The sequence below is a fragment of the Zootermopsis nevadensis genome, unplaced genomic scaffold, assembly GCF_977971745.1.
Source record: "Zootermopsis nevadensis isolate Lab colony 2312 unplaced genomic scaffold, Znev_1.0 Znev_ptg000024l, whole genome shotgun sequence".
In the NCBI taxonomy this organism is placed as follows: domain Eukaryota; kingdom Metazoa; phylum Arthropoda; class Insecta; order Blattodea; family Termopsidae; genus Zootermopsis; species Zootermopsis nevadensis.
The window spans coordinates 3,987,339-4,000,853 of NW_028259156.1; the positions used below are offsets into that span (position 1 = coordinate 3,987,339).

At 32.6% G+C, this 13,515-nt stretch overlaps 1 protein-coding gene across 11 annotated transcripts in view; it reads right to left on the reverse strand.

Moving 5' to 3' along the window:
- Window positions 1-13,515, reverse strand: part of hlk (hulk) — a 119,714-nt gene that overhangs the window by 22,058 nt on the left and 84,141 nt on the right. For 6 of the 11 annotated variants that reach the window (XM_022071922.2, XM_022071923.2, XM_022071915.2 and 3 more), the window contains 8 exons: window positions 13,276-13,464; window positions 12,709-12,849; window positions 11,512-11,694; window positions 10,066-10,203; window positions 8,750-8,932; window positions 6,209-6,256; window positions 5,407-5,529; window positions 3,534-3,845 (listed from right to left, as the gene is read on the reverse strand). In XM_022071922.2, coding sequence (XP_021927614.1) covers window positions 3,534-3,845; window positions 5,407-5,529; window positions 6,209-6,256; window positions 8,750-8,932; window positions 10,066-10,203; window positions 11,512-11,694; window positions 12,709-12,849; window positions 13,276-13,464 — 1,317 coding nt within the window. Of the gene's footprint in view, window positions 1-274; window positions 458-1,531; window positions 1,664-3,533; window positions 3,846-5,406; window positions 5,530-6,208; window positions 6,257-8,749; window positions 8,933-10,065; window positions 10,204-11,511; window positions 11,695-12,708; window positions 12,850-13,275; window positions 13,465-13,515 lie in introns of all 11 variants that reach the window. The other 5 variants (XM_022071919.2, XM_022071921.2, XM_022071920.2 and 2 more) reach the window with 2 other exon arrangements.

The window sequence follows — 13,515 nt, forward strand, 5'->3', positions numbered from 1 at the left end:
ACACCTATGACGTAGGAATGTTCAATTTATATTCGCGTTAAATGTGCATTGAATTATACAAATTTTCACTAGACATTTTCTTAACAAGAGAAAGTTTTAATATTTAATCATCTAGTAAATAATATTCTCCTGAAAAAGAGAATTTGTGTTTGTTAATATTATATACAAAAAATAAATAATGATGGAAAATCACAAAAAGACATAATAACAATATAATTGGATCAACTGTTATTATAGCAATAATAAAATATACTAAATTCACTGAGATGCAAACCATCGTAGTTGATGTATTTTCCTTTGCGGAAGTACGTGATGCCAGGGGGCTTACGATAACCATACTTCTTTGCCATAAGTCGGTCACTTGTCTTTATTATCTTGATACCATATTCTGCAGCTTCGTCATCAATAAGTTCAATGTGGCGCAAAATTCTAGGTGAATCAGGACTATCTTCACAGTCTGGACAGAACAAAACATTACATAATTAAGGTAATAGACAAATTATTATAAACTGTACATTTGTCTATATATAATTTTATATCTCCAAAGACATGTATTTAAATAAATAGTAATTTACTTCTAATGCAAAATTGTTCAAACTTCCCATGACTTGAACATCATATTAAAATCAAATCAAACTGAATCTTTCATTTCATTCCACAGCGCACATAAAATAAAAGCATATAGGGCTAAACATGTCTGTACGCATGATTAAATTCAAAAACCACTTGATGGATTTTGATGAAATTTGGTGTTCAATTGGGATTTACCCTAAGATCATATTTTCCAATTTCCTATAATCATTAATACCAGTATGATAGACAAAAAAACCTATGAGGTGGGATTGACATAAGCACCATTTGCAACATGGTCATTCAATAAATTATAGTATAAGACTTTCTAAAAATATAACTTTGATATAGTAATGCTTTATATAATGTTAAATAATAACATAGCAGCAGCTTAAAAGAAAAAAAAGTGACATGACCTGGATTCTATCGCATGACCCCAAATGTACAGTCATATTGATTTAAAGTTTTGAGAATTAATAAAAATGGTTTTATATACTAACCTAACCTAACCTAACAAAGGTTTTGAGAATTAAAAAAATTGTTTTATACTAAGGTTCCACAAATTTAAAAGATAAAATAAAACTGTAAATCTTATTATGGAAACTTCTTTGTTATATAATTTGCCTAAAGAATCTGAGGCATTTTATAAAATTCCTAGGTATTCTGTAAAATACCTAGGCAAATCATAAAATAAACTATTAGTTTCATATATTGCCTAAAAGTTCTACGCATTTTATAAAATGCCTGAGCATTCCATAGAATGACTGAATTTCATACTTTGCCTACTGACTTTAGGCATTCTATACATTGCCGGATTTCAGAGTTTGCCAGTAACACATATATTCTGGCATGGATTACACCTTTCCAGTCTTGTATTTGAAAGCATTCTATAAATACAGGAACAGGATGTTCTGGTTGAAGTAAAATATAAAATTCAATATGATAATAAATATAAACTTACAGAATACTACAGCAAGAAATTCCTTTGTTTCAATGTATTTGAAGAGCTCTTCTCTATTAACTTCTTCAATACTCATGTCTGTCTTTTGTTTCACCATCCACTCTAACACATCACTTTCATCAAGCAAGTTTCCTGAGAAATATCAGCAAATCACATAGAGTCACAAGCAACGAGAGAAATTAAAACATATCTCATATGTATCCTATTCAAATATGACGTAAAATAAAGAGACTACAGAAATTATCCCAGCATTCACATCATAATACCAAAATACAAATAATTTAAATTATATGAATGGCAAAGAAGTGTCATATAAATAAACATATGTACATAAGAAAGAAACAGGTTACACACAAGTTACCTGATTAGAAGGATCAGTCCTGGAATGGCCGTGTTGAAATTGAATGAAAATAAAAAACATGTTACTTTTAGTTGTTCAGCCAGGTGAAACAAGGCACTGCTCTAGACTCTTCGTTTATTGCACTCTGTTAATATAAACTATTGAATAAATAAATAATACTAACAATTTGTTACTCTAAAATAACTACAAAACAGGTATTTTGATTTATCCATGGAACATTTGGCTGTAAAACTCTTTTCTTGTACCTGCATTCTGATAGTTTATGTGCAATTAAAACACTACTTCATGCATGCAAGCTACAAATGCATTTTAGCAAACAGATTCTCCCTTAACTTTTTATACTCATGCTTGGTAGCATTCAAGGCTCTTCTTACTTGATGAAGCAGAGTAGCCATGAAGGGAACAGCTAATATAAAAGAAATAAAAGCAGTACACATTTCATTTCACATTCCACTTCACTTGTTATTTATCTTAAAATGACTTGTGATTTTCCATCATTATTGTACATTCCAGTTTGACTATTAAAGTTACAACTCATTCTGATGGCTATATATACATATATAAATCAAAATCTTGATTATTTTGTTATATTTTGCATAAATATCAGCTTAAATTGAAAGCAATGTTCATGGTTTAATAACCCAAAAGTTTTTATTTAAACTTTACAGTAAGATTGTGTAAAAAATAACACATTCTTCAAAGGATGATAATGATGATGATGATTATATAATAATGACAATGATGGGAATTTGTGTAATATGCATTTGTATTGCTGTTTGAATATCTCTCATACTCATTACAAGAGGAAGACATAGCATTAAACTCTTTAGTCTGATTACAAACAAAGTGCAGTACTGAAGCTGTAGCAGGAGAGCACTTACACAGAACAACTAATAATATTAGAAACAGCATTCAAATCAAGTAATATAATAGAATTTAAAAAAGCTATAACACATTCATAAAAAACAGAAATGGAAGCAGATGAGAACAGGTGAAATTCTTAATTTTACACGACAACAGTTACATTCATAGTGCTGCTGAGACACAAGATGATTAAAAACACTGATATTACAAGAAGGAAAGTGAAGAAAAAATTAAGACTTCTTTCAGTGTCATAAAATCTACTATGAACAGCATTATAACGAGAAGAGACCTTCTCTGTTGAATTAATACAGCTTGCGTGAGAAATAAAATCAACTGGTCCAAATTTATGGCAGCATCTGACCAGTAGAAACAAAGCCTCAAAATGAACACATGATTCTCTTTCTCTATATTCTATGTACAAATTGTAGAGATCATCTGACACAGAAGTCTAATCAGGACAAACATAAACATAAGTTCATCAAATGTGAAATTGTCAGTGCACTTTATATACAGTGAATAAAGTGACCAATAATATACAGAGAAATAAGATGCACTTTCTTAGATTAGATTCTCAATTAAATAAATGAGATATGATTTATTCACTTTTTTATCACAACTCAAACAAATGGGACCTCCCTTCCCATGACGGATGCTTACTGAACCACAGTTTTAAGATCATGATGCGTCATTATCCTACCATATGAGAACAGGCAATTTTTGTACCTTCTCTCTCTTATTTCACTTAGTTATTAGCCTACCACCACCAAGTATATTTACCACTCCCAAAAAAACTTTTCTTTCCTTTCTTGGTCTTCTCTGGCTTTTCTTTGGCAGAAGATGCACCTTTGCCTTTTTCTTTTGAAGTAGATTTGTTGTCTTGAGAACTCGATTCTTTGCCTGTTGTTTTAACTGAGGGTTTGTCTGGCTTGCCAGTAGAAGTAGCAGGCTTTCTGGCAGAAGCAGTGGTGGGATTGGCCTTAGCTACCTTGGAGCCTCGTGTGTCCTTGCTCGGACAGCACTGATAGTGCTCATAGGAAGGATTAGGGACTGCATTTTTTCCTCCGAGTCCAACGTAGAAACAGCCTTTGCCTGCAGCAGAATTAAGTAAACACCGAGTCAGTCTCTCATTTGATGACTCGAGAAAACCTACCACTTTTAAATTTAAATATGGATAGTTTCTCAACATAAACGACATACTCTATATCATTTAATATTTTCAGTCCATCAAAATATTATACTGAATTGTTATGTGAATGTATTGAAATAACTAAAAGAAAAATATTCAATTAGCACAATAAAAATATTACTAAAAATTTAATATATATATATATATATATTGGTTAGTAAGTGATGACTTAATGATTATGTAGATGTATATGTACATATTGAGAATTCACACAATGTGCAAAGGACAAAAGAACTGACTGCAAACATAACAAAACTGTTATGTGCAAACTTTACAAAAAAAGACATGAAGCTCCTCCAATATGCTTGTCATTGCTTGCTTACCCCTGCTGCAGACGACAACTGTTAAGCCCATGTTGCGCCATGCATTCAATACATTAGGAATACAGGGCATGCAGGAAGGATAACAGAATGGCTCTTGCCATAAACTAAGTTAATTATAACAATATGAAATTTTCCAAATGATGATTGATCACGTCTTGGGCACAAGTCTGGGAGATCAAGTATGTAGTTAAAAAGATACAAAAAAATCAAACATACCATCACTGTTAATCTTATGTATCTACTAAAGTACAATAAAATAATTTGAAAAAGGTTTATAAGACAATGATACATCTGTGAAGACTATGATATATTCTGGAAATTTCATTCAGTCATTTATCCTGATAAGGGCAGATGTTTAAATTTAAAAAAAAATGATAACTTTTTCTGTTTTAGTGCAGCCAATAATGAACAATGACACTGTTAATGGTTGTGTTCAATGGAAATGCCAAGAAACTCAATTTTAAATTACTTAGATATAATCCAGAAATAGTTTAGTGCCATAACAATAACCTGCATACAAGTGTTGCTGTATAAGCTGATCAAACTTTTAAATGCATATGAAATATCAAAATACTCTGTTTATTAGAATAAATTTAACAATGTGTAAGAGAATTTTGATGCAACATTCTTTACAGTTTAAAATCCACCATACATTACAACACCAAGCAAATTCATTTGGACCAGATAATACACTACCTGAATACTCTCCAAGGCATTTTATAACTAATCACTTTAAAATAAAAAAAATTACCACGTTTTAAATTGCATCACACTTATATACATTGGATTTGAGACTTTCACGGTGAGTACAATCAATAGAATCTTCTCGGGCAATCAGCCGCGTCAACTGATTACCATAGTAAACCAGTTGACACGGCTGATTGGCCGAGAAGATTTTATTGCTTTTATATATATTCACTAACATTTATCAGCTGTGCATCACAGCTTGCCCAGTCTCAATTGACCATGTGTGACAATAGTATACCACTACCATTAAACAGTTCCAAAGTTAAAATATGGCTGGCAGCCCCTGGTACAGACATTCAAATCCCCTAAATTTGTATAATAAATTTCAATTTCATTCTCTGTTCCCTTCTATTGATGTGAGGATATGGTGACCTAAGATTTGTCACTGGATTACCTGGAATAATAATATCATGACTATCATTGACATCCTCATCATCATCGTCATCATCATCATCCTCATTAAAGTAATCATCATCATCATCATCATCATCCTCATCATCTTCATCATCATCTTCACCTGCATAAAATTAGTAATAAGCATTCATGTGTTAAAATAAAATGTAATTAGCTTTAAATCCATATGTACTTCATGTTAATAAAGTGTAAATCTGAAATATTTCATGTAAGATTTGAGGTTTTCACAGCGGTGAATATGAAGATTTCTGTCTTCTAGGTTGTTGCGCTATGTAGTCTGGTAGAAGTTTGCCAACGTTTCAGAGGTCATACTGCCTCCGTCATCAGGGCGATGAATGACCTCTGACACGTTGGTTAACATCGACCAGACTACACAGCGGAACAACCCAGAAGACAGAAATCTTCTTGAAATATTTCAAATTCATTTAGAATTATATACTTTCCCAACAAGAAGAATTGAAATTATTTTAAATAAGAAAAATTGTATAATTTTGTGTCTTGTAAAGCCCTATACTATAAAAGCAAAAATAATCATACAGTGTAAGTCACTTACTGCAAACAATGTGAAAAAATTAATGATCTAGCAGCAGAAAGTAGAGTCAGTCAAATAAGTTGTATTACTTGTTAATTAATACAGTACAATATCTTCAAATTTTGTATTTTGTGCATTTGTTACACCCAATTTAACAAGTTTAAGAGTCTAGAACAAATATTCAAATTATTAAATGCATTCTACAAATGACAAGAATTTATATGTTTAAGATTTGTAAAGACATTCTTACTTTGCTGAATTAGCCACTCCAGAACTTTTCCTTCATTCCTAAGATTACCTACAAAAAGGAAGAACACAAATATATTTACTTATCAGTACAAAAGTCATTACGATACACATATAAGATGATATCAGGGATCTAGAAGTGCTGTTCTTGATTGAACATTAGTACAGAATTTATCACCAGACAAATTCGAAACAAGACACTTCTCAAGACGACAACAAAGAAGCAACTATTCACAAAACTATAAAGTAGTGCACACACACATCAATCCCTTAGTAACAACATATAACTATAAACAAAGTCTCACAATTAAGTAGATGTAGAAGCATGTAAGAATATCTCATTCTTACATAATGATATATTAGTTTTGTATTTTAATTTATTACATACAGATAGTAGCAACCACGATAATGCCCTATCCCAGGGGTTCTAAAACTTCTAATGTCTGATACCCCTGATAAAGTCAAAGATGCAACAGAAACATGAAAATTACACAACCTACAATGCTATTCTAATAGAAAAATAAATAAATAGTACATCTTGGTTATATTAATTTTAAATGCAGGATGCAAACTAATTTCATGTCGAATGGTCGTTAGCTCTGCCAAGCATTGTACCACAAAATGTAAAAATGAGGATTTACGGTACCCCCGGAAAGCATCTCTGGTACACCAAGAGTTACTAGAACCACAGTTTGATAACAGCTGCTCTGCATATCAGCCAGAGAACTCCCTTCTCATGCATAATTATAGCAGGTTCTATTCTACTGCACCGTAAACCTAAATTAGTGTTGTTTCAGCAAGAGAAGACTAGCTAAAAAAACACTTCATTGATAGAAACACTTATTTCTTTCATAAAGCCAGCACAAAAATAAATGTGTCTATACTGTATAAGATTTTTAGGTATGCAGACAGGATGAATGAATAGAATATCTTTTCCAAACTGTTTCGTTATTAACTAAGCTACAACCTGGATGATCAGACAGAAATTCCTGGCAGGGAAAGATTTTTTATTTTTCAGTGTCCAAACTGGCTTTAGGACCCACTGAGCCTTATCATTGGGTACCAGATTATTTCCTTGGGGATAGAGTGGCTGAGACGTAAATCTAACACTCACCTCTATTTAGTATCAAGGTTAAGAATATGAAGAGCTATACCTCCACATCCCCAAAAATCTGCATGATGTGATGTTTAGTTAAAGCACTAGAGATTTTACCTTTATCTTCTAAGTTCAATTAAAGAATTCTCATTAAAAATTTGAGTGAAATAAAATTTTATGGACACTACACAGGAGAAAATAAATAATTAGCGATAAATAACCACTTGTGTCTGTAAACTTTTTTCAGTATTTACACCAAGCCTTACTGAAACAAGACGATTACATTAGTTATATTATATATTATTATTAGTGAAGTCAGCATACAAATTCTTGTAGAAATTTAATAATAGTTCATAAAGACATCATAGTCTAGGACAGTGGTATTCAACCGGGGTTATGCGAAGACACCTTAGGGGGTCCGTGAAATTCAAAAAAAAAAAAAAAGAGAAAGAGATAAGAACTGAATAATCAGTAATGTAATTTATTTAATTTATTTTATATGTAGATTATATACTATGTATAACTTGAATTATACACCAACAACTTTGGGGGTACAAAGTTGAAGATAAATTATATCTGGGGGTACGCGAAGACATCTTAGAGGGTACGTAAAATTTAAAAAAATATATATTATTTTATGATAAACACTGAATAATCAGTAATGTAATTTATTTAATTTATTTTAGATGTAGATTATATACTATGTATAACTTGAATTATACACCAACAACTTTTGGGGTACAAAGTTGAAGAGAAATTATATCTGGGGGTACGCGAACGAAAAAGGTTGAATACCACTGGTCTAGGAGTCAGGTCATGTGGAAATGCAATGTTATTAAATCCCCCCCACAATAATTGTACCAGAATACTATGGTATTTTAATAACAGTATTATTAGCAATATAAACAATTCTGTCATAGTCCTCCAATTTTAATGGTCTGGCATTACAATATTTTCAGTTAATCAAATGGGATAATATTGTTGCATTAAGTTAACTAGAGGCACAAAATGAAGGTAAACTAACAGACAGCATTAAATACCACATTCATAAACGAAAAAAATCTAAAATGTGTTTACGGAAATAATTACATCACATCATCTACCACTCGTGTCAGCTTATTTATACTTTATTTTAACTCTTCAAGCAAGACTTCTGTGATTTATTGACAGGCAAATTAAAATAATACACATTTGTGTTGTGTGTATGTTGTAAAATGCAATAATCTATTAATAATTTATTAAAGATTCTGTTATTTGTAGCACTTTACAGTTAATTTACTTTTAACTCTTAACTCTCTGACTTGTGATGCAAAATTTTCTTATTAACTTTATATGACAGAAGCAGTAAAGATTCTTATCATATAACATAAAATTTATTTTCCCTGACAAGTAAAATTAATAAATTAAGTACCAATATCAGATACAAACAGTAAATACATGAAAACTTACCATTGTACATGATAGGAACTCCAGTCTCATAATATACTAATGCTGGGAAGCTGAAGATTCCTATCTCTGACGCTAATTTTGAATCTTTAGACTTCACAAATTGAATTCCGTGCTTATCAGTGTCATCATCAATTGTTTCCAGGTCTTCAAGTATAGCAGGGCAGGATTCACATTTGTCGTCATCTGGTAAGATAATACAGCGTGTATATTTAAGCACGATTTAAAACGGGTCAGATAACAATCGAGGGATGTTCTTTGCAGTGGGATATGACTTACGAAACATGATAAAACCTCTTGTGTGAACTTTTTTGTAGAAAAATTCTACATTACATTACACTTCTTAATTATAATCTTTCGGTTTATTTAATGATTACGAAGCATGCCACCAATATTAAAACAAACATACCTAGGTACCACACAAAAATGAACATTTCCAATATACAAAAGGAACAATGTACAAGACCAAATGTCACAGCCAAGTGATTAACACTCCTGCTTCATATCTGAGAGGTCACAGGTTAGAGTCTTGTTCCAGAGACCAGCTGTGACGACTGAGGGTTTTTATTGATTCCCTCAGTCAATCCAGGAAAAGCACAGAACCATAAATTATGCCATGACTGTCATTCTATACTCTTTCCAACTCATTAATCGTACTATAATTCAACATTATGTTGTCTGAAATACTGACAGCAACATTAAATAAACTGTAAATAAGAAATAAATAAACAATATATTCAACTTATATGACAATCAGAATTGTCACACTTATTACATTACAGATATAAAATAGCGTGATGAAGATTACGCTTAATTAGATTAACGTGTGAAGTGACAGTAAGTACAATGACACAAAATAGGTACCATACGAGTATGAGTGTGTTCACACACACACACGTGCCTGCGTGCGTACATGCACGTTTGAGTCTATATGTGTACGTGTGCTTGACGTTGTTGTAAATTCTAACCATTCTGCCGTGAGTAAAAACCCCTAAGATATTGAGCCATGCAATCGCATAGTAGATGACTGACATTTCAAAATTGCATACTGCTTCCATCATCAGGGTAATGATCACCCAGACGATGGAGGCAGTACGCACCTGTAAAACAGTGTCAAGCTTTATGATATTACATGGAACAATATCCCAGAAGGCTGCCATCTTCATACTCAATGTCATGAGAAATCCGAACCCTCACTGAGTGGAATACAATTCTTGTAAGTTTTTCAAACACTTATTTCCACTAAAAGTGATATAAAATTAATTGTAATTACCTTACTTTCTATAAGATAAACCGTGTTTAGTAAAAATAAAGCTTACAGAAAAAGACTGCCAGATGCTCGACACTGGATATAAGAACTTGTAATGTTTTTCTATCTACACTCTCTATGACATCTGGTGTCGATTCATGTAGTTTTAACACCCATTCCAGAATGGGCTCTTCGTGCATTAGGTCCCCTGAAAAACAAGTGTTCAAGCCTTTTAAATAAACTTCTGCTCTGCTTTTTAAATAAAAATATTTCTGTAAAATAAGAATACAACTAAGTAAATGGCAGCGTAAGGACAATAAGTTCATATTCTATATAATGGCACATACAACAGGATGGCTGCCTTATGGATTTTAGTGCCATGTAGTCCGGTAGAAGTTAACCAACGTTTCAGAAGTCCCTGATGCCTCTATCACCAGGGCAATGAGTGGCCCTGATGATGGTGGCAGCAAGGACCTTTGAAACGTTGGTAAACTTCTACGAGACAACATGGTGCTACAACCCAGAAGACAGCTATTTTCAGACTTGCCACCATAAAAACCTCAAATTCTAATTAGATTTCATGTTTAGTATTCTTGTAAAATATTTCACTGTGAAGTGCCGGCTTTCTGTGTGAATTCTGAATCATATATCTGCAACTGTTACATTATGTTAGTTTTAAGGCATAAAGTACTACTCATTTTCTTCAATTCATCCATTCTCACACTATGACCTTTCACTACCAAAATTCAAAACAAGATAATAATATTTGAGGAGGAGAAAACAAGTTTTACATTTAACTGATGTTTATAATGGCTCTACAGAACTCTAGAATTCTATCTTGACACTTACAAGATATAAGTGTTTAAAATAATACAATTTTCAAGGAACTAATATTAATGAGATTTCAAAGTGCTCAGTCTGGAAAAAGTTTTCGTACAAATACCTTAGTTAAAGATTTGAGGGCCATATCACATTGCATCAAGACGATATACATATGTAAGATTTGAGGTTATCACAGTGGTGTGTATGAAGATTCCTGTTGCGCTGGTGGATGTTAACCAACGTTTCAGAGGTCATACTGCCTCCGTCATCATGAGTATTCATCGCCCTGATGACGGAGGCAGTATGACCTCTGAAACGTTGGTTAACATCGACCAGACTACATGGTGCAACAACCCAGAAGACAGAAATCTTCAAGATATACATAATACAAAATGAGTGTCTTATTAATGCAATTGTATTTGTTAAAAACCATTTTAAATCTAATGGATACATTTAAATATACCTATAAACTTATTAGGACTTTCATCATCTTGCTGATTAATTTTAATCAAAATTATAGTTCATCCATAAGATTCAGTAGAATCTTAGACACACCAAATTCCATCAGTATTCACTCTTTAAGAGTGGTATTATTAAATTATGAAGGAGCAGAGAGACACAATGAAGATAACAGATACATATTTTCTGTCTGAAAAGGTAAATTACTGTGCATTCCTCATTACATTGAAATTACCTGTATAAATCTGTCGGAATTTGTTCCTGTAAAAAACAAGTGCTGGTAGTGATGGGAGGTCATATTCCTTTTCAATCCCCTCATCCGATGTTTTCACAAAACTTATGTCTTTTTCTTCACATTCATCATCGATATTTTCTAATTCACTAATGATCTTCTGGCTTTTCTTGTCACCTTCTTCATCTATAATTGCATAATATATCATAAATTGCATTTGTCACAAGACAAACGAGTTCACTTGTTAATCAGCATTTGAGGCTACACTTACTGTAAAATCTCTCAATACTGCAATGGATTTTCTACCATTTCTTTGTAAGAATACTTTATTAGAAAAAATAACTGTTGAACTGATAAGAAATAAATATGATAGCATATGAGCCTCACCAAACCATAATTGTATCTTTACATAACTACATTTAAAAAAATTAGCATAAATTTTAATTTTGAAAATGTTTATATTGCTCACTGTTACAACAAAGAAAATCAATTTCATATTAGTAATAACTGCTTTGAACTGTTTATCTGCACACACACACACACATGTATGTGCAAGCATTAATGCTTCAACTGTACAAATTATAAAACTTAAAGAAAATGGAATAGTGTTTCAAAAATATTTTGGACCTGATGTGTTTTTGTCTAGGTACCAATCAACATACTGCAATGTTCTGGCAGTCATGTAAGGAAAACCAAAGAGTCCAATAAAAATATTGTGACGTGTCATCGCCGTGGGTGCCGGGGCCTCGCGCTGGAGGGGAGGGGCCGCCTGACTTCCAAGCTGCCTGGTCTGCATCTTTCAACATCTTGGGAGGGGGATGATAAACAAAGTCGCATTCCTGGACGCAGCCGAGTTGTGAAACAAGTTGTGTGTGAGTCGGAGGACAGAGCGGAAGCAAGACAGCAAAGTGTTGAGTGTGTGAAAAGTGTGTCGGGTCGTATTCAAAGCAGCAGACTCCAAAAAGCAAGGGTTGACAATAAAGGTCGTAATTACCAACCTACGTCACAATATTCTCCATGTTTTCAAGAAATTTAAAAGTAATTGTTAAGCCATTATGTGCCTTCTTCTTAACAGAAGTAAAAAAAGAAAAGGATGGATAATGGAGAAATTTTTAAACTGAGTTCAAATGCATATGTAATCTTAATTTTCACATTAAAGTTTCTTCTCATTAATTCGAATCATGTAAGATGTGTACTCACAGAAAAAGACAACTACATGAGCATTTTCTTCAAATATTCTCTCTAGCATACGAACATTCACTTCTTCAATCCGACCTGGAATCTCAAGTGTATCTTCATCAGTCAGCCACGCTAAAACTTCATCTTCATCTTCAATATCACCTAAAGCACAGAATAACAAACGTATTGTGTACCAAAATAAAAAGAAATCACTGTAGAATCCAAATTCGGGCCCATATCTTCTGTGTATAAGAAATACACTTCCCACTAGAAACAGAATCGTCCTGCCTAGCTGCCCTCGTAAATCTACTTGGGTCAGTTACACATCTGAGCACTACAACAAAACTGTCAGTAATCTTTCTTGTCTTACGTTTATAATAAAATCTATGCTAATAAAGATCAGCTATCCTTAATGGGTTTACGATTTCTCCTCAATACTTCTATGCGAAATCATAAAAATATTTTGAAAAATATGACCTTGAAGCATGCAATTCGATGGTGACAACTATACTTTTGTACTTTCTTTGTTTCATACTCGGCAACAGACATTCCATCAGGATTACAAGTTTAGCATATGTATTTTCCTACCTTCATAAAGAAGTATTTCCTTGTTGCGGAAGAATGCCAAGGAAGGGAACGTTTTTATGCCATGTTTCTTTGCCAAATTAATATCCTCCGTTGTGACAAAAATTATTCCAGCTTCATCCAATTCATCATCTATGTTTTCCAGTTCTTCCAGAATATTATCACATAATTCATCTTCTTCACAGCGTCCACCTGAATTGAACGAAGTTTGTGTTTTAAGAAGAATTTTATGTAATACTTTAC